Genomic DNA, 21930 nt, shown 5'->3' with positions numbered 1-21930 from the left:
CAGGTTAGTTCTAACTGGTTATGATTAAATTCTCATAGTGTGTAAATTCTCATAGTCGCTTTCGAAAATTATGTTAAGAAAGCTCGTAAGAAACCTTCTTGCTCAGTGTGATGCATCATTATACTGAGCGTAATCGTTTTAAGAAAGCACCTCAGTGCTTCCTTATTCCATATTTAATGGGGGCAAGATTTAATATGATTGAAACTCAGATGGCCAATTACTGGCTACACAGGGACAACCACCACTAAATGAGATGACCGCAATCTGTCTTTCATACAAGAACCATGCTTTCAGCTCATCAGACGACAATACCCCAAGTGGAAAAGTCATTCAGATGGCTAAACTACTGCTGCACACATGACAGCTTGATTGGCTGTATCCCGATGTTGTCATGCCTGGCTACACATGTCTGCAGATATCGGAGTTGTCCAATGACATCCATTCATTGATGACAGTGTGAACAGAAGTGTAATTAGGTTTAACAGTAGTAGACAAGCCACGAAGGTTATTTCTAGTCCAGCAATAAGGATTAAACCAGGCAAAGGCTTCAATATTTGCAAAGGAGAATGTGTTATTCACTCCAGTGAATTTCTCACAACTGGCTTATGTGTTAATATCCCAAGCCAGATTCAGTAACTTTCATCTCCTAACATGTCAGGGGCTTTGTAGCTTATCCTAATGACTCAGTAGAATAAACTCCTTCAATTATTTTTCTTACTAAGAGAAAATAACACACAATACTTGAGTCAAGGAGATCAAGGCTATTTAAAAAATAATTCAGAAGTGATGAGCGACCATTTTTCAAACGTGTTCTCAAGTATGAGTTATAAAACTAATCGCACACTGCTGTAATGATAGAGCAAATAGTTTCACAATGCTACACTGCTGTTTATTCACGTAGTGACCAACAAACTGGAAAATTAAAACTGACCTTTAAGCAATGTCCAGTTTACATAACAGACCTAATTAAAAATAAAGAACTTAATCAGTTGGTCAGTTCTGTAGAAGGGCTTACATGAATTTATAAGGAATTAGGCCTCACCGTCGCGCACTTACCTGAGAAAGAAAGTTAAGGAATTTTACCAAGTGCAGAAAAATAGCTTGTTAAACTCAAGTTATTTCTAAGGTAGACGATCAGTAAATTTGACCCAGTAGCTCTAGTGGTGTTGGAAACCTGACAGTCTAAAATAAAGTCAGCCCACTTGGCATGCTTGAGCATAAGCCTAGACATGCTGTACATACACTTTGTGACGTTGAACAATTTTTAACACTAATTTGAACAGCAACTAATGTTTGAATTTCATAGTACTCTTTAGTACCATCTCTTTACCCTAAGAGGCCCCTATTTGTGCTGTTTGGAAGGATTACTATTCAACCTTCCAGTGCTATTGACTTTTACAGATTTTGATGGGGAGGGCTGTGTTCAATGTTACTTGGAGAATTTAACAGAAGTTTCTGGATCCACAAGAGAGTGCTCCTGGACACTGACAGGGAGTTTTGTGCAGTTGGAAGGTCTGTTCGAAGAAAACATGATTTCAGCGATGCTCGGTATCATTGTTGTCTCATTGGGCTGCAGCTCCACTTGGAGACTGAGGCAAGACAGTAACATGGGGAGGAGGAGGATGCTGTAGTCACCTAGGGTCATTGGACATCTGTCCTCCTGCCTCCACCTGGACAAGGAATATTGACCAATGTTTTATCAAGAACGGTGCCACCTCCTATAACAGGATCAGCTGCCACACTGCAGGGTGAGGACAGCACTGCCAGGACCAGTGAAGACTACAATAGCCCTTAATACTATCACAGTGGATTCTTCCAACGGGAGTAGTTGACAACTATAACAGTTCATCAAGCATCAGAGTGTTAGGAACAGATGCAAAGAGAAAGGGACCTTCCCCACCTTTTCACTTGTGAGAACGAGGATGAATGAGGAATGTGGTATGTCAGGCCAAGAGGATTTCCAATGGTGCAGGGTGCCAATGATGATATACATGTGGCTCTACAGACCCTCCCCACAATGGCACAACGTGCCAGAACTGAAAGTTCCACCACTCCATGAACATCCGGTACACGTGTAACCATGACAGACAGAATCCAGTCGGTGAGGGGTACTATCCTGAAAGCAGTCTCAACACCAGTCAGCCATATCCACCACTTGTGAGCCCACATGAAGGACCAGAGACTAGCTGCTGGATGATGAGGGATCCGTGTTCAACTCTTGGCTCGTGACTCTCCTCTGCTACCTGACCAAAGGTGGACAGCATGCCTGCGAAGAAGAAATGCTGCCACAAAAACATTGTGGAGCAAAGGGTCAAGTGTTGAAAGTGAACAGTTTTGCTGCCCCGACTGCTCTGGGATCTGTCCAGAAGAGTATGTTACCACAAGCTCATGATCATGAGGGTGCAACCTTGGTCACCAGGCCTTCCAGGGATATGTCAAGAAGATGAGAAAAAGGACAGGAGGGGAAACAGGCATTCTGGACCCTTGCATCTGGATGGGCTGCTGTGAGTGGCTCCACAGACTGCAGTTTCCCTGAAATCTCACATTGCAAATCACCATTGCCACCTTCCAACATGCAGTGAACCATCATATTGTCTATTTCAGGCCAACATCCTACATTAAAAGAACACCAGCAAAAGGTTAATCCAACTTTATCCGACAACATTTCTAAAGATATGTACAAAACAGAGCTAATAACATGGTACAACACGGTGCAGGGCTGGATGAACACAGCAGGCCAAGCAGCATCATAGGAGCAGAAAGGCTGACGTTTCGGGCCTAGACCCTTCATCAGAAAAGGGGGAGGGGAAGGGGGTTCTGAAATAAATAGGGAGAGAGTGGGAGGCGGATAGAAGATGGATAGAGGAGAGGATAGGTGGAGAGGAAACAAACAGGTCGAAAAGGCGGGGATGGAGCCAGTAAAGGTGAGTGTAGGTGGGGAGATAGGGAGGAGATAGGTCAGTCCAGGGAGGACGGACAGGTCAAGGGGACGGGATGAGGTTAGTAGGTAGGAGATGGGGGTGCGGCTTGAGGTGGGAGGAGGGGATAGGTGGGAGGAAGAACAGGTTAGGGATGCAGGGACGAGCTGGACTGGTTTTGGGATGTGGTAGGGGGAGGGGAGATTTTGAAACTTGTGAAATCCACATTGATACCATTGGGCTGCAGGGTTCCCAAGCGGAATATGAGTTGCTGTTCCTGCAACCTTCGGGTGGCATCGTTGTGGCACTGCAGGAGGCCCAGGATGGACATGTCGTCTGAGGAATGGGAGGGGGAGTTGAAATGGTTCGCGACTGGGAGGTGCAGTCTTGTGGTGTCTTTGTGCTCCTATCACAGTGTCTACAGCAAGGGTGATAGAAGGCAGCTGGCTTGCACTGAGGGGCACAATCTCGAGCAGTTCAAGGCTGGTTGTGAGGCAATTGGAGAGGCACAGGCGGAGACACAAATATTGTTAACCACAGAGAACAAAGCTAGTTAAGGTCCATAGGTCACTGCCACCTCCTCATTCCATTCCATGTAACCCTATCCTCACTCATCCAGTACAGTGCCTCAGCATCTCGCAGCCTGCTGGATAATGCTTGCCAGACTGCAGTAAGAGCCTGCATTCTTTTCAACACTGGCATCTGCAGCCATGATGGTACCACTCTGAGTCTACAAGTGATCTCCACAAGTCTGGTCTATCACTGCAGCACTCCGACTTTAGGTGGTTTTTGTCCTTTCTGCAATAAGAACGGAGCTATCAGCCACCCAGTGCTGCAGGATAGTCCAGTCTGCAGGTGGTTTCAAGGAGTTGCCACCATTTCCATATGGAAAGGGAGGCTCCAGGACCTGTGAGGAGCCCTGTCTCAAGTTAGTGCCATCATCCTCCATGCTCCTTGACAGCGACAAGAAGCTCTGTGCAGATTTGTCAGTGCATCGAGCATGCCTATTAGTGTTCTCCTGTACACCATGTGACTGTCTACATGCTGATCCTGCCTCCATGCTAAAATGCGTGAGAAGCACGTTTGTGTTACCTGCAGCTTGAGAATCATGCCAGATTGCAGGATGAGATTGAAGTAGGATATGAGAATGAGCCTAAGGCAGTAACAGGTCATCATCAATGCAGTAACCCCGGAAAAGCTGTGGAGTATCATCTCCTCCATCGGGCTCAGGTATGCTGATTTCCCCCATGGGTACAATCATGAACTGGTTCTGAAACAGTGAGGAGAGAACATTAGTGAGTGAACTTCAGTGTTTCTCACTGATGTTGCTACACAACAGCTGGCAGCATGGGACACTGCAGGAGATGCTTGTACAGCTCGCAATGTCAACGAGCATGTGAGGATGAGGTAGAATATCTGAACTTAATTAATCCCCAGTTGGTGACCAGTAAGAAATGGGGCTGTGGTGCATTGAACAGCAGAAGGTTAGTTGTACAATGGATAGGAGATCACAGAAAATTAACAGCATTTAAGGAAACCATTCAGCCCATCGTGTCCATGCCTGCTATCAAGCAGCAACAATTGTTTTAATAATTGAATGGCCAAAAGTTTAGGTGGGATTTGTCTCAACAAGATAGGGTGCAGGGTGATCTCAAGGCATTGTGAGCCTTAGTCCCAGTATCAGAGCCATATTGACTTACGTTTACCTTAAGCTGGAATTTACTTTATGTGGACTTTTACTGGATAATGCAAAACACATTGCTCGTCACGTAGAAAAGTGAGTTATTGTCGGAACAGACAGTTTAGATTTCAATTAAAGGTCTGCTCAGTTTGTACACCAAGGACTGTAACATGTTTGATTTCTGCAGCTAATTCTTGCAAGGTTTGGTCATGAGTGTAAGTTTAATTACTGTATGCCTAATAAATCTCTGAACAACTGACATTTATTGCTGTGAACCCTGTTATTTCAGGAGTAGATTACAAGCAAGAACGTCCATCCTGTAACACACACATAGACATTGAAGAGTTTTGATTATCTTATTATCTCTGTTATTTAAATCACAAAGCTACATTTGGACTACTATGTGCAGCTTTGAGAATATTACTGTTGGGGCATGCTGTTGTCTCGGTGTACCCAGTTTGAAGCATGTTTCCTCAAAGGAAGATCGTTATGTAACACTGCCTAGGCTGCTACAAAGACACAATTGGAATTGCTTGGGAATTTCCAATGATATTCCCAATGGTTTGCATCAACCCAGCAACCAGGCCAGACTCTGTCTCACAAATGTCCTTTGAGGTACAAAACTGAGAAATAGATAACACTTTTTGTTTTATTTTGCGAATAAATAATGGGGAAATCTTTGAGGGTAGATTCCAAACATGATCCATGCTGCTTACTACCGCCAAGGCTTGCAAGAATTGCCTGAGAACCATCCTAAATTTACTATGTACCAAGTTATTGGCTCCAATCAAATACTCTAACACATTTTGCTGCACTTTGTCCACCAATGTCAGAATCTTGTCCTGCTGGAGCACAGGTAGATCTAGCACAGGTGTATCAAGGAATACGGAAGAGATTATTGGAAGCAGGGAAAGGGCAGGCTGGTTTTGGCTGCGCTACTGAAGTGGAGAGTTTTTCTGTGACTTCTAGCAGTTCTTTCATGACTGTTGTTTAAACCACTGTCGAACCTGACAAGAGTTGGAATGTGTCAACGCAAGCACTGATTTTCAGCAATTTCTGAAATGTTCTAAATGGAGAACAAAAACTTCATTCCAATATTTAAATGAGCCAGTGGCTGCCTTCAAAAGAAAGCAATAGTCCTGTGTTCTGGCGCAAGTAGACTATAGACTTTCCCTTTGTCAAAATTCTAATTGTAACTTTTGTTTTCTGCTCCTGAAATAAGTGCAACAATGTTATATTTAGATTACAAAATAACCAAAAAACCATAAAGAGATATTTTCCTAGATGTCAGTGGAACATTTACAATGCAATGATCCCTTTTTAATTTAATATTTCCTGTACATATTACAAAATGATGTCTGCCTGATTTCACTATGATTTACAATGATTGGATTCAATGTAATGTGTAATTATATTTTGTTTTACAGTTGATTGTGTCCATTATTTTTAAAGCAGAACTGAAAAATAGGCATCATTACATCGCATGTCCAAATATTTTTAAATGAATGTATATTAAGAATTAATGATAGTGGAGGATGAGCTAACGATTTAGATGATAAATGCTTTAAGTGGTGTAAACTAGCCATATAGAACACAGATTCAAACTTTCTGTGCTGAACTAACTGATCTCAAATAGATCAAGAATAAGGAATAATAATTAGCTTCCATTCTAAACTATCTCCTGTGCTTGAGGGAAGAAGAAAATATACATTTGTGAGTTTCTGTTCCTGTTCACAATTCAGTAACATATATAGCAAATGAAATGGAAACAAAATCGGGCGCAGTTTGATGCCTCACAAAAGATAATTTTTTTTGATACTTGGGCAAGGAGAGCAGTCCCTTTCACAAGTTACCAAAGGGTTGCCATTGCAAAGGCAGTTTTACCGCAGACTGAATAGAGAGCGAAGTTCAGAAACTGCAAACAAAATGGTATTAACATAAAGAGAAAAGGAAGAACTTTCATTTACATAGAACTTCTCATGACTTCAGGATATTCTATTGCGTTTCATAGTTGATGAACTACTTCAGAAGTGAAGTCATTGCTGAAAAAAGTCATTACAAATATGAGATCCCAGTGCTCACTGAGACAACTGTATTTGCCATGAGTAACAGAACAAAGGCTTTTATCCTTTACAAAAGCCACTGTTCACTTGCTAACAAGAATAAGATGTTTGATTTCTAATTTTTGATATATATTACCATTTCAGAGATATTTTATTCACATCGACCAATTATGTTTGATAAAGGATCCTAGTGTTTCTACCCTTTAACAGATTGGTATAGCTGTAGAAATTGTACTTTGCTGTGGGTACTTGAAGTGGATTGTTCAAATATCATAGCAAAACCATTTTTATTAGGTCTCATTACATTCATCTTTAATTGAAAATGCAGTAATGGTACATTTCACATTTTCTTGCTTCTGATTTGACTTTAATGAGTGAATTTCAGATTGAAGTCCTGTAAAAGTAGTACATTGATAGTATCATCCTATACAACAAAGAGAGTTTTGTAGAGATAAAGTTGACTGAATAAAGAATGAAAAAGATGTGTCTCATGAGCTTTTACGTGGTATTTTAATTTTGCAAATGTTTCTGTATTATACATTAAAAGTGGCATGCAATAAAGTAATAGTTTGACAGATGGATCATACAACACACAAACTGTTGAATAAACAATTATTTTATTGCCAATAACACATTTGAAATGTTATGTTTCTTTTAGGCCACAGCTAAATTAAGATTGAATGCCTCAGTAGTTGAACGTCTTTCGTTGGCAAATCACATGAGAAAAATAGTGATTGTGTTTTGGACTTTAACGAACAATATCCATGAATGGTTCCATTTCATTAAGCTTTAGTGATTGTATTTTCAACCAGTTCAGCATGAATTTCAGCAACTACTGTTATCAATCTGCTCTACCAACCATCCAAACTACTGTAAAAATAATTAGGGCTGTGCGGTGCAGAAGATGGAAAGACATCACTCTGAAGTTCCAGTGTAATTGTCTCCCTGATAAATCTGGTTTAGAATGTGCAAGGCACAAACAACATTTCTTTCTGGAGTTATTAATGTTTTTCTATACACTATCGAAAGAATGTATGCTGAAGGAGGAGCCTATCTTCCTTCTTGAATTAGAAACTTGGCAAATTGTGGTTCTGATGACCACAAAAAAGAAAAAAAAGGATTCACCAGTTTATGTTTATTTTAAAAGTAATAGTTGGGGTGAGTATGTTCCTGTGTGCAGTGTGTAAAACAGGGAGTGGTGAATTAGCAATCCATTATTTATCTTTCCCCACTGACTTCCATGGAAATCAGAATCATGAGAGATGCAAGATGGATCGCTCAAAATATCACCCAATTTACACAATCACACAAAGTCAGCATTTAACCTTATTATTGAAAGATCCACAGATACATTTCTTCTAATTTTCAGAAATCACGTATTCCAAATGCCTCTTTATATGACAATTAACAATATATAAACTTATGAAGTAATAGCCTCAGTAGAACATTCGACCCTAACACCCTGCCAGCCATTCAACAAGATCTTGGCTGTTCTGCTATGGGCGTCAACTCCTCTATTCTGCCAGCTCATCATAGCCATAAATTCCCTGCTATTTAAACAGGAAGTAGATAGATTCTTTTTTAAATACTTTCAGCGATCTAACATCCTCAACTCTCTGGTGTAGAGATTTCCAGACATGAATTTCTTCTCCAGGAGAAGAAATTCCTTCACCTTTCAGATTAAAATGAATTCCTCCTTATTTTGTAACAATGTCTCCTAGTTCAAGATTTCCCTATTAGTAGAAGCATCACCTCAAAATCTACCCTATGAATCCCTCTTAAGTAAACGTAGTCATCTGTTGCTGGTTCCTAAAACATTCAATCCTCAGGTCCACCACTTGTTTTCAACACTTTCTATGCCTTAATTTTATTGGATACGCTCCTTCATCACCTTTGTTCACCACAGGTGATTCATCCTTTACATCAAATCCTTCTTTTTGACTTGAATAAATTTTTGCTAGGCCTTAGTGAAATACCTCTTAAATGTCCGCCACTGCTTGTCTACTGATCACCCCCTTAGTCTATTTTCCCAGCACGCTTTAGATAAATTTAAATCACACTTATTTAAGTTGAAGACATTAGTTTGACATCCAAGTTTCTCTATTTCAACCTGAATTTGAAATTCACCATGTTGTGATCTCTACCCCCAGAGGATCCTTAACAATAGGATCTCTTATTAATCCTATCTCATTACACATTACTCTATCTACAATAGCTTGTATAGATTCTGCAATGTATTGCTCTAAGAAATAATCTCTGCATTCAACACATTCATCTTCCAGGTTATCCTCACCCATCTGATTTGTCCAGATAATTTGCAGATTAAAAGCGCCCATGACAATTGTAGTGCCCTTGTTACACATCTCCATTATTTCCCGATTACATTGTGTCCTACGGTGGAACATCTCTGTGGGGTTCTACAGAGGACTCCCACCAATGATTTCTTTCCCTTACTCTTCCAATGTTCATCCAAACTGATTCCATATCATGATCCATTATACCTACATGAATACTCACCACTGCAATGATGGCTTTTATTTCTAACAAGGCGACCTGATCTCCTTTATCTTTTGGCCTACCTTCTGGAGCGTCAACCAACAACCTGTCCTGGACCACCCACGTTGAAGTGGTGGTCAAGGAGGTACAACAACACCACTTCTTCCTCAGGAGGTTAAGGAAATTCGGCATGTCCATAAGGGCTGTCACCATCTTTTGCAGTTGCATGCATTCTATCTGGATATATCATGGCTTGGTAAGACAACTGCTCTGCCCAGACCATATAAACCACAGAGAGTTATGAACACAGACTAGTTCATCATGCAAGCCAACCTTCCATCCTTTGACTCCATCAACACTTGTCACTGCCTCGGAAAGGCAGCCAACATTTAGAATGAGGGGTCAGAGTTGAAAAATAAGAGGTCACCCATTTAAAACTGAGATGAGAAAACAGTTTTTCTCCCACAAGGTTGTGAGTCTTTAGAATTCCCTCCGTCATAAGGCAGTGGAGTAGATAGATTTTTGATGACTGAGAGGATGAAAGATTATCAAGGATATGCAGGAATGTAGAGTTGAGGATAAAATCAGATCAACCATGATCGTATTGAATGGTGGAGCAGGTCTCAAAGAGCTGAGCAGCCTCTTCTTGTTTCTTGTTCATATGTTCATATTTCCTGACAAATAATTTTCGATTAATATAGCAATATTTTGGCTAATTTGGCAATTGTCCAGGGTACAAGCAGTTGAAATGTTGACCTTTGGCTACAGTTGCACTGTTTGCCTTAATTGGCTGTAAGAGTATTTAAAAAGATGGCTATGTCGCTAGGATTATCATTGAGTTTGCCCAAGTAGCAGCAACAGGAGTAGTAACATGACAATGAAGACGTGTTCAGGATCAAAGATGACAATGAACAAGGAGCCAGTGTTGATTTTTCAGGTCCTAAAATATTACAGGAGTGACTATATTTTCGCAATGTACATTGCCTGCTGCAGCACCAGAAATAAGGACAAACACTCAGGTTCAAAGTAATACTGGCTCTTAATTTCCCTCCAACCAGCTATTTCAGGCTGTGACTGGTGACCTCCACAAGGCCAGTAAGTTTACAATCCTAATGGGCCATAAATGTATTTCTTGTTTTCAAAATGACAGCAATGCATCACCTTTCTATAGAGGCTGCTAAGGGGCAAAACGTCTCAAATTTACCAGATTTCTCTGGATGCAAGATGTTCTTCACATTTTGGCCTGCTCTTTCCTTATCACGAACCAGCCATGGTTTATAGTAGGAAGCTATTCCAGTGCTACATTGTTCAGCTAGAATTCGATCATTGGCAATGAAGTCACTAGGCCTGTGTCTGGTGATGTCTTCACATTGCGCCGAACCCCCATCCCTTCATAAACAAAAACAGAAATTGCTGGAAAAGCTTAGCAGGTCTGGCAGCATCTGTGGAGAAAAACCAGAGTTAACACTTCGTGTCAAGTGACACTTACTCAGAACTGAGGATCCATCCCCACATGTGCGTGACCCACAATAATAGGTGTTAGTCTGGCTCCACAAAAACAGAGGAGTTCTCCAGAGCTCTCATTCAGCAAGCGATGATTACCTGCAAACATGAATCAGTCTGGTGCAGCCTTTGACTTTGTATTTCTAATGTTTTGTTGCACGCAGCAGTGTTTAAGTGAGAGGAGCTTCTGAATGGATGCCCTCCTCACTGCCGCTCCTTTGACACCAGGAGTGTTTGAATGGTTCCCTGGTGAGATGATGTTTAGAGCTGTGCACATCAATATGTACTCGGAGCACTGGGGTGTAAAGCATAACCAAGGTGTGAGGAGCTTACGGTGGTACTGTCGAGGAGAGCGGCTCTTGTAAACTATGGTATTAAGAGCTAAAGGATCTGGAGTAAATGTGGGATTCTGCTGGTAATCAGGCCAAAGGGCGAGGTGATGAATACCAAAATTGGAGTTAGGAATCATCCATGTACAACCCTGAGGAGATCACTAAACTTATTCCTACAGAACCAAACCTGTTCGATGATTCTGCTGGTAATTTCACCTCCAGTGCCCAGCAATGCCAAGCTGAAAATGTGCTGCTTCTTGCTGGGAAGACCTCATACCAAATCGCTCCACTAGAATCTCCATTGTGTTGTTGCAAAAGCGAGGAGCCCCTTACATCATCTGCATGCAGCCAAAGTGCACCTACTCCTTTAAGAGATGTGAACTAGCTTTAAATTGCATTGGGAAAACCAACATTCATCTAAATAGGCAGCTGCTATTCAATAGTTAGTTAAGCCTGACCGCCTACCGATTGAATTATAATAAGGATCCCCGACAAATGTTCAAGGTTTGTCCCATGTAGCCACATGGTTTGGTCCACACTGCCAGGACTTGCATGCATTTCTGCTGTGTATGCACATTTAACTTAGTTAGGTCTAGGAATGATAGAGATGTATCTTTAAAGTATTGATTCTCTTTCAGTCTCAAGTATCCATTAGCGTCGAGGACTGGGAAGATACAAAAGATTCCAAAGAGCACATGAGTTATTGCACCAATCACTACCACCGGAACTCGACGTCTAGTGACCAATCGGATCATCCTTTACTGAGGCGTAAAAGCATGCAGTGGGCAAGGCGCCTTAGCCGAAAAGCACCAAAACACTCCAATAAAATAACAGAGAGGATTAATCGTCAGCGCATGACGTTATGCAAAAGGTCGGAGAGACAAGAACTGGCTGAATTAGTAAAAACCCGAATGAAGCACCTAGGCCTTTCGACGACAGGTTATGGTAAGGTCTTTTGGCTACGAAAGTTTGTTTTTACTAAACATTTATTGCACAGAAAAGGCCTCAGCTCAACTGGTCTATGCCAGTGCTTATGCTTTATACAGATCTCCTTCCCACCTTTACTTCATCTCACCATATCTGCATATCCTTAATTTGTTTCTCCCTCATGTACTTATCAGCTTCCCCTTAAATTTATCTATACTTTTTACTTCACATACATCATGTAGTACAGATTCCATGTATGAATCATTTGTCTGAACAAAGAAGTTCATTGGATTCATTAGTGACTATCAAAATAATGGCCTAATTTTGGACTCTCTCTCAAGTGTAAACTGCTTCTCTATCTTCTAACTTTAAACATCTCTACCCTCAACCTTCTTTTTTCTGGAGGAAAAACTCCTGCCTCTGTCTCATGATAGAACCTCTCATTGCTGGTATCATCTTTTAAAATATTTTTTGCACTTTCTACAGTCCTTCCAGATGACGAGTGCTATACAAACTACTCTAACAGTTGTCTAGCCAAAATAATGTAAAAACGGAACATAAGTTCCGATTTGCTATTCTGTTTCCACAAAAATGAACTCCAGTGATAGTTTGCACATATCATGGCCTTGTTAAAATGCTGCTAATGATCTGTGAATGTGTGTCCCTAAGTTGTATTGTTCTTCTGCAACATTTAGACTTTATTATGATAGTCATTATGCACATAATAACCTGTTAACATGCTGAAGAATGAAACTTTGCTTATTTCCTTTGCTGGTCACATGATAATGTAATGCTGTACATACACACATCACAAAGGGTTGTAATATCCTTTTATTAATAGCATTCAGCAGAGCATGTACATCCAGAAACAAAGAAGTCACAGGTAAGAATAGTAAATTAATCAATCTTTAAGAGCTTTGAGCAAAAAAAAAGTCAATGTTGCAGCAATTCATTTAGCTTCTAAACCAAGTAAAGTGTATAGCATAATAGTAAGATTTGACTTTCACACTTTGATTTGCTAGCTTGTTGTACAAGGTTACATTATTCTAAACAAATGTTTTGCTGTGACTTCAGATGTGACCCTTTATTCAAACTTCCCTTTGATGCTCTCTTCCTGTGCTGAAGGTACAGCCACATGAGTGAGAAAAGCCCATTGGTACTATGACCTTTTGACTTTTTACAGGTTTAAATTACTTAATTGTGGAAATTATCCCAGGTATGCTCAGTCCTCTTCTTAGAGATATTCATCCACACACTTCCAAAGATGATCACTTGAATGGCAATCAAGAGTGGTATGCCTTCTTACCATCATTTTCTTGTAATTTGAAAATTCTAAACAAAGTAGTACCACTACTTTGATTGAAATTTGACAATTTACTACAAATAAGAAATCTGGTTTAATGTTCTGGAAAAGTTATGTTGTTGTCCTAATCGTATTCAATTTGGCGTTTGAGTTGTATCATCTGCTGAAAGTAATTATTATAACTAAGCCAGGATGGGTGAACTGATTGCAGTCCTCGTTCCCCTCTCCACCACTGGTTACAGTAAAGTATGAATTTAAAATGGGAGTTATTATTGCCAATTATATATATGTCAAGCTGCAAGTAGCTCAATATCAGAAATTAGACAGTCAAACTCTTTAAGTGAAAAGTAAATAATTAGTTTATTGCAACTAAAACTTACTCAAGGATGCAAAGATTTTTAACAAACAATTTAAACTGTGCAACTATACACTACTATTACCCTTCTTGAAATAACTCCACATACAAAAAGCCTCAAATTTTGAGGGAAAAATATACTCTGCAGTGTGGTATCTTAAAATGATTCAACTGAGTAACAGTTAAATTCAGGGAATAAAAGATCACAGATTGTCCAAATGTTCGTCTGTACTTGAAGTCACTTGGCACGCAAGTTAGATCAGATTCTGGATACAGTGGTGGTGTAGATTTCAAATTCTACTTTAGGAACCCTGCACCTTCTGTGGTGGGGCCTTCCAGTAGGTTTTCAACTCACACAGTTCGCTGAGAGGGGTTTCAGAGAAAGTAGAGAGGGGAAAGGCTATTGCTCCAACTTATGTCTCAGACTGCCGGTGCTCAAATCCAATTGTACCTGCAAAGTGGGTCATGTGACCTATCTCAGAAAGTATGTCAGATTCAGTAATTCCATCCAAGCAGCTTGTGATCTTTGCAAATACAACATATTGCAGTAGCCTCTCTTGCCTTGCAAAATGTTCCTTTCAAAAAGTCCATGATACAAATATATGCTCAGTGATATTTTAAATTAATTATTTGAATAACATGTCATTACAACATGATCAATGAACTATTCTCACCATAAATGCTGCAAAATTGTTCAATGGAAAGAGTCATTTTATGAACTTAAACATCCTAATAGAAATTTACATTACTGAAGGAAGGAAGATTGGTTGGGATGTATTTTGAGCGACCAGACGACTACCAGTCATTTAACACTGAATGGTGAAGAATTAAGTATTAGGATGAAGTATCGAACTGTCATAGGACAATTTTTAGTTAATGCCTAAGAACTCCTTCACTTAAATTCAACTCAGCTCTTATAACTTTTCATGATAGCAGAATTGGGGAATGGTGTACATTAAGATTGAAAGGTTTGCTTCAAGCAAAGTTAGAATTTTTCAGTGATCATCCATATTTGTTCAGGTTATGATAATTTGATTTATTTGAGGTCACCATGAGTTTGTTGCCAGAGTGATACTCAGCCTCTTGGAAGCAGAATTAACAAATTGATGAGAAAACATCATATTCAGGGTTCAGTCATCTCCAGTAAAGACTGGGAGATAGATGTTCTTGATCTGAGCTGAGAATTACGATATTACCACTAATGGCTTAATGGTATCATCGCTGGACTGTTAATCCAAAGACCCAGGTAATATTCTGGGGGCTCTGGTTCAAATCTCGCCAGAGCAATTTAAATTCAGTGGAAAAAAAAATCTGGAATTAAGCGTCTAATGTTGACCATGGATCCATTGTTGATTATCAGGAAAACCCCCATCTGGTTCACTAATGTCTTTTAGGGAAGGAAACCGCACATCCTCACGAAAACCAAAGTTGCTGGAAAAACTCAGTAGGTCCGGTAACATCTCTGAAGAAAAAATCAGAGTTAACGTTTTAGGTCCAGTGACCCTTCCTCAGAAAGACTTCATTAATTACATTTTGGCTGCCTTGAAAGAAATCAGATTGCCAATGCTTAGAAATAAAAACAGAGAGCATCTGTGGGGAGAGAAAAACAGAGTCAATGTTTCAAGTCTAAAGACTGTTCTTTGGAACTCGACAAAAATGCAAAAATTGTATCTGGTGGCTCCAGCTTACCATGTGCTCCTCCAGACCTCTACCTTGCCCGACATTTCCAGACATTCTCCATTGACAGTGACCACCCACATGTCCATCTACAGATGATGGCAATGAACAACTATTAGAGAGTGGAGGAATTTTGGTCAAAACCAGAATGGCCAACAAGAGTGAGACCCTTGCCGAATATTATTTCTTCTTACCTGGAAATTCTGAGCAAAGTAGTGGTGGGTAAAATGACACCTGCAGTGACAATGCTACAGCTTTGCCATAAATAATGGTGTTGTGTTGCCATTTATAGATGAGCAAAGAAGGTTGATGGATTGATATAATGGAGGTCTTTAGGGTTGTTAGGTAGAATAAAAGTAGAGAAGACATTTCCACTTCTGTGCGGTATAAGCATAAATATAAGGTACCCACCAGTAACTCGAACAGAGAATTCAAGAGAAACTCATTTGCTCAGAATGCAAAACTTGGAACTTGAAATAGTGCTTGAGGTAAATAGTACAGATATGTTTAAGGGGAAGCTAGATGAACAAAAGGAAATAAGATGAAAAGAACATGCTGATGGGTGGGGGTTTGCAATTGGGTGTTGAATCGAATTAGAAATGGTGTCATTAAAGCATTGCTTTACACAGGAGACATGGTAATGTAGCAGTTATAGCACTGGCGTTCCAATCCACTGACCTGGGGACAGGTTTCAAATCCCACTATGGCAGAGTGGAATTTAAATTAAATCAATAAATCTGGATTGTCAAAGTGCTCTTAGTGATGGTAACAATAACTGCTATCATCTGATTGTTCACGTGGTCTGGCTCCATTACCACAGCAATGTGCTTATTTCTGATGTGGCCCAATTTAACAAATTCAGCAGGGTTGGGGAACAAATTCTAACCTTCCAAGTCATGGCCCACTCCATGAAATAATAGGAAAAGCAGAAAGAATAATGAAAATTTGCTACTTTCTGAAGGCTCCATCAGTTTAAATTTTCCATGGAGATAAATATGCTATTGTTGCATGATGGTATTAAAGGGATGTGAGCAAAGCTGTGTTAGTGAAAGTAAGTCAAAGATCTAACTAAATGGTAGAATATCTTTGAATGTGCCTAATGGTCAAATTCTGTTTGCAGTTATATATTTTATTAATATATATATAAATTATCTGTATGTTTTCAAACATATTGATCGCTGATGTTCATTTGAAACCAATGTTAGCTTATTGCTGTGATATTTTTGCAGGACAGAAAAAGGACAATGTGCCACGTGGAAAGTCAGTACCCCACAAGTAAGGCTCTTGTGGTGCAGTGGTAGTGTTCCTGTCCCTGAGCCAGGAGGCCTGAGTTCAAGTCTTACCTGTTCCAGAGGTGTGTAATAAAATCTCTGGCCAAGTTGACAAGGGAAAAAATCAACACTCAACAATTTGGTTTAATCCAACATCAACTGAACACAAGATTAGATCTACAAATGGCAACTAGAGCATACTATTACTCTTTTAAGTTTATCATGTTTAGTGTAAGGAGTTTTCCCACCTCCTTGGAGGCAGATTTAGAGCCAAGGCACAGTGGAAAACAATCCACCAATTGTCTGATCAGTTCCTGATTCCTCCCACCTTTCCCAGAGGCGGCTAGTGTGGAATATCAGCATCCAGTCCAGCAGTGGCAGGAAGAGCATTGAATTTATTAATTAGTCAGTTCCCAGCCTTTGTCCTAAGACAGTGGAATTTGGCCAGTCGTGAATGGGAATAAAACAGTGTGTGTTAACTTATGAACTCACAGGAGGCAAGTGCAGTATGGATGGTGGGAGCGTTATAACTTACAACTGCATATTCAGTGGGGAAAATGGCAAAGCTCGAGGATTTTACATTCATGACAGTGGTGTCTCACTGTCCCAGATAGTGTGAGACGTGAGGGCTATTTGCCAGTTACCACACTCTCATCTTGCATTCATTTTGGTCCACTGTATTTCGTGCCATTCACCCCAGCCATTGTCTCACTGCAGTGACACTTTAAGTCCCCATGTGCTGATTTGCCCTCCTGCTTCCTCAACCTGTCTATTGTCCCTAGGTATGGTAATCATTGGGGTTTCTCATGAGCTGAGAGTTACACCACTTATGTCTTGCCTGTTGCAGACCTGGAAATAAAGCTGCGTCCCATTTTTGAAAAAACAAGGTAACAATATTTAGCCTCTAGTGTCAAAAATGAGGTAAAGTGATAAAGTGAGTGTATAAATGATATTCCACAGAGAAAGCATGCACCATGGGTTCTGTTGAGCAGTTATCCTGATGTTAAGAGACTGCTAAACGTTGATCTCATAGTTTATGACAATGGAATCATTCAATTGAATTATTACCTTGTCAGCCTCTGTCAGCTGCTAATTCTCCTGTATTTATTCTATCAAGTTCCCAAACGTATTTCAAGCAAGTGGTGATTCCTTTAATAACGTAGGTTGTACAATCCCTGTCATAGTGAGATGTGTAATTTTCTAAGGTGGGGCCAAAGCTCGTCACATCTTAAAGTTTATTTATTTACATTGGCAAATTAAGTTCACCCATTCAGGCATCTCTCTGCACCAGACCAGTTTCTCCCACCCTTAAAAAGGAAAATTCTCTGTTCCTAATTCAATTGGAACCAACTGCTCGGGTTTTCTGTGAGACCAGTGTTATAACCAGACCATGGGTGAGGTAGCCTAGTTTGTTACAGTTCCAGAGATAACAGGATTTTCCAAATTGGTAAGCTCCCCGGTGAGGAGGGATGAACCAGCTCCCTATTTTTATTCACCCATCGCCTTGTGGCTGCTTGCAATGAGGTTAATTAAAAAAAAGGATCCCTTTGCTCATGGATAAACGTTCTCCCAGACCCAAATGAACTTATGGTTTAAGAAGAGCCAATTGAGTCAGGTTTTCTTAAATTAATAAAAAGTGAGTTTATTAATGATCACGTGAGAGAAGGAATACATGAGACACATGCAAACAAATTGGAAGTAAACAATGAGTTTAAAAAGTTAAATGTAAAGAAAAACTATCGGAATCGATCTCTGAATTCTTCCTGGAGAGCAGATAAGACAACATTGCAGCTCTATTGGGTTACATCAGCATTGGCAGCTGGACAAGCAGTTTCCTTTGTGACATTTCCTTTCCTGATTCCTGTTTCTAACTGGTTTGTAGCACTTGGACTGCAAGAAAACCTTTACCTGCGACACAGGGTTATCTAGGAGATAGTTCTTTGACTGTGACCATCATTGCATGCTGTTGCTTAAACCCAGACTGGTACATACCAGAGTGTTCAGTCCCACTAGTATACACCAGTAGAGTTGAAACTGTCTTTGTAAAGCCAGTCCTTGCCTATTCTTCAAAAGAAAAAGAAATACACAATGTGTCTGCACTTTGGGAAATAAACTGCAGGGGTGGCTTGCTGTGACTAAGAATTGTCAGCTCCTAGTATTTTTTTCTGTTCATTTGTGGGATGTAGACATCGCCGGCTGGGCCAGCACTTATTGCTCATCCCTAGTTGCCCTTGAGAAGGTGGTGGTGAGCTGACTTCTTGAACCGCTGCAGTCCTCCTGCTGTGGGTTGACCCACAATGCCATTAGGGAGGGAATTCCAGGACTTTGACCCAGCAACAGTGAAGGAACAGCGATATATTTCCAAGTCAGGATGGTGAGTGGCTTGGAGGGGAACTTGGAAGTGGTGGTGTTACCATACGTCTGATGCCCTTGTCCTTCCAGATGGAAGTGGTTGCGGGTTTGGAAAGTGCCGTCTGAGGATGTTTGGTGAAGTTCGGCAGTGCATCTTGTAGATAGTACACACTGCTGCTACTGAGCATCGGTGGTGAACGGAGTGAATGCTTGTGGATGTAGTCCCAATCAAGTGGGCTGCTTTGTTCTGGATGGTGTCAAGCTTCTTCAGTGTTGTTGAGGCTGGTCTCATCCAGACAAGTGGGGAGTATTCCATCACACTCCTGACTTGTTTCTTGTAGATGGTGGACAGGCTTTGAGGAGTCAGGAGGTGAGCTACCCGCTGCAGTATTCCTAGCTTCTGGCCTGCTCTTGTAGCCACTCTGTTAATGTGGTGAGTCCAGTTGAGTTTCTGGTCAATGGTAACCCCCAGGATGTTGATAGTGAGGGATTCAGTGATGGTAACACCATTGAATGTCAAGGGGTGGTGGTTAGATTGTCTCTTATTGGTGATGGTCATAGCCTGGCACTTGTGTGGCGCGAATGTCACTTGCCACTTGTCAGCCCAAGCCTGGATATTGACCAGATCTTGTTGCATTTGCGCACAGACTGCTTCATTATCTGAGATGTCATGAATGGTGCTGAATATTGTGCAATCATCGGCGAACATCCCCACTTCTGACCTTATGATGGAGGGAAGGTCATTGATGAAGCAGTTGAAGATGGTTGGGTTGAGGACACTACCTTGAGGAACTCCTGCAGAGATGTCCTGGAGCTGACATAACTGACCTCCCACAACCACGACTATCTTCCTATGTGTCAGGTATTACTCCAACCACCGGAGAGTTTGCCCCCCGATACCCGTTGATTCCAGTTTTGCCAGGGTTCCTTGATGCCACACTCGGTTGAATGCAGCCTTGATGTCATGGGCTGTGACTCTAACCTCACCTCTGGAATTCAGCTCTTTTGGCCCTGTTTGAACCAAGGCTGTAATGAGACCAGGAGCCGAGTGGTCCTGGCAGAACCCAAACTGGGCGTCACTGAGCAAGTTATTTCTGAGCAGGTGTTGCTTGATAGCACTGTCAATGACACCTTCTATCACTTTACTGATGATCGAGAGGAGACTGATGGCGCAGTAATTGGCCAGGTTGGATTTGTCCTGCTTTTTGTGTACAGGACATACTTGGGCAATTATCCACATTGCCGGGTAGATACCAGTGTTGTAACTATACTGGAACAGCTTGGCTAGGGGAGCGGCAAGTTCTGGAGCACAAGTCTTCAGTACTATTGCCGAATGTTGTCAGGGCCCATAGCCCCTTTGCAGTATCCAGTGTCTCCAACCGTTTCTTGATATCACGTGGAGTGAATCGAATTGGCTGAAGACTGGTATCTGTAATGCTGGGGACCACTGGAGGAGGCCGAGATGGATCATCCACTTGGTACTTCTGGCTGAAGATTGCTGCCTTATCTTTTGCAGTGATGTGCTGGGCTCTTCCATCATTGACGATGGGGATACTTGTGGTGCCTCCTCCTCCAGTGAGCTGTTTAATTGTCCACCACCATTCACTACTGGATGTGGGAGGACTGCAGAGCTTAGCTCTGATCCGTTGGTTGTGGGATTGCTTAGCACTGTCTATCACTTGCTGCTTTCGCTGTTTGGTGTGCAAGTAGTCCTGTTTGCTGGCTTCACCAGGTTGATACTCATTTTCAGGTATGCCTGGTGCTGCTCCTGGCATGCCCTCCTGCACTCTCCACAGAACCACGGTTGATCCCCTGGCTTGATGGTAATGGTTGAGTGGGGGTAATCTGGACAAGAGGTTACAGATTGTGCTGGAGTACAATTCTGCTGCTGTTGATGGTCCACAGTGTCTCATGGATGTTCAGTCTTGAATTGCTGGATTTGTGCAAAGGCTGTCTCATTTAGCACGTGATAGTGCCACACAACACGATGGAAGTTATTCTCAATGTGAAGGCGGGACTTCGTCTCCACAAGGACTGTGCGATGGTCGCTCTTACCAATACTGTATGGACAGATGCAACTGCAGCTGGCAGATTGGTAAAGATGAGGTCAAGTATGTTTTTCCCTCTTGTTGGTTCCCTCCCCACCTGTCGCAGACCCAGTCTAGCAGCTATGGCCTTTAGGACCCGAGCAGCTCGATCAGTAGTACTGCTGCCGAGCCACTCTTGGTGGTGAACATTGAAATCCACCACCCCTCCCCACCCCAGAGTACATTTTATGTCTTAGCCATCCTCACTGCTTCCTTGAAGTGTTGTTAAACATTGATGAATACTGATTCATCAGCTGAGGGAGGACGGTGTGTGCTAATCAGCAGGAGGTCTCCTTGCCCATGTTTAACCTGAAGCCGTGAGACTTCATGGGGTCCGGAGTTAATGTTGAGGACTCCCAGAGTAACTCCCTCCCGACTGTATACCACTGTGCCGCCCCCATTGCTGGGTCTGTCCTGCCTGTGAGACAGGACATATCCAGGGATGGTGATGGTGGTGTCTGGGACATTGTTTGTAAGGTATGATTCTGAGAGTATCACTGTGTCAGGCTGTTGCTTGACTAGTCTGTGAGGCAGCTCTCCCAATTTTGGCACTAACCCCCAGATGTTAGTGAGGAGGACTTCACAGGGTCAACAGGGCTGTTTCTGCTGTTGTCTTTTCTGGTGCCTCGGTCATTGCCAGGTGATCCGCTCAGTTTCATTTTCCTTTGAGAATTTGTAGCGATTGGTACAACTGAGTGGCTTGCTGGGCCATGTCAGAGGGCAATTGAGAGTCACTCACATTGCTGTGGGTCTGGAGTCACATGTAGGCCAGACCAGGTGAGGGTGGCAGTTTCCTTCCATGAGGGACATTGGTGAACCACATGGGTTTTTAAAAAATCGGCAATAATTTCATGATGATCAGTAAATTTTTAATTCCAGACTTTTTAAAAAAATTATTGAAGTCAAATTCCACCATCTACCATAGTGGAATTCAAACTCGGGTCCCCAGAACATTAACAAAAAAA

The 21930-nt window shown here is 41.5% G+C and overlaps 1 protein-coding gene across 1 annotated transcript in view; it reads left to right on the top strand.

The window, feature by feature from the left end:
- LOC109929875 (potassium channel subfamily T member 2-like) overlaps positions 1-21930 on the top strand; it is a 636785-nt gene that overhangs the window by 540414 nt on the left and 74441 nt on the right. Inside the window, exon 24 of the mRNA XM_048602052.1 lies at positions 11632-11938. Within this exon, the coding sequence (XP_048458009.1) occupies positions 11632-11938 (307 nt within the window). The remainder of the gene's footprint in view (positions 1-11631; positions 11939-21930) is intronic.

The sequence above is a fragment of the Rhincodon typus genome, chromosome 10 (assembly GCF_021869965.1).
Source record: "Rhincodon typus isolate 14 chromosome 10, sRhiTyp1.1, whole genome shotgun sequence".
Taxonomy (NCBI): Eukaryota; Metazoa; Chordata; class Chondrichthyes; order Orectolobiformes; family Rhincodontidae; genus Rhincodon; species Rhincodon typus.
This window is presented reverse-complemented; position numbering and strand designations above follow the sequence as displayed.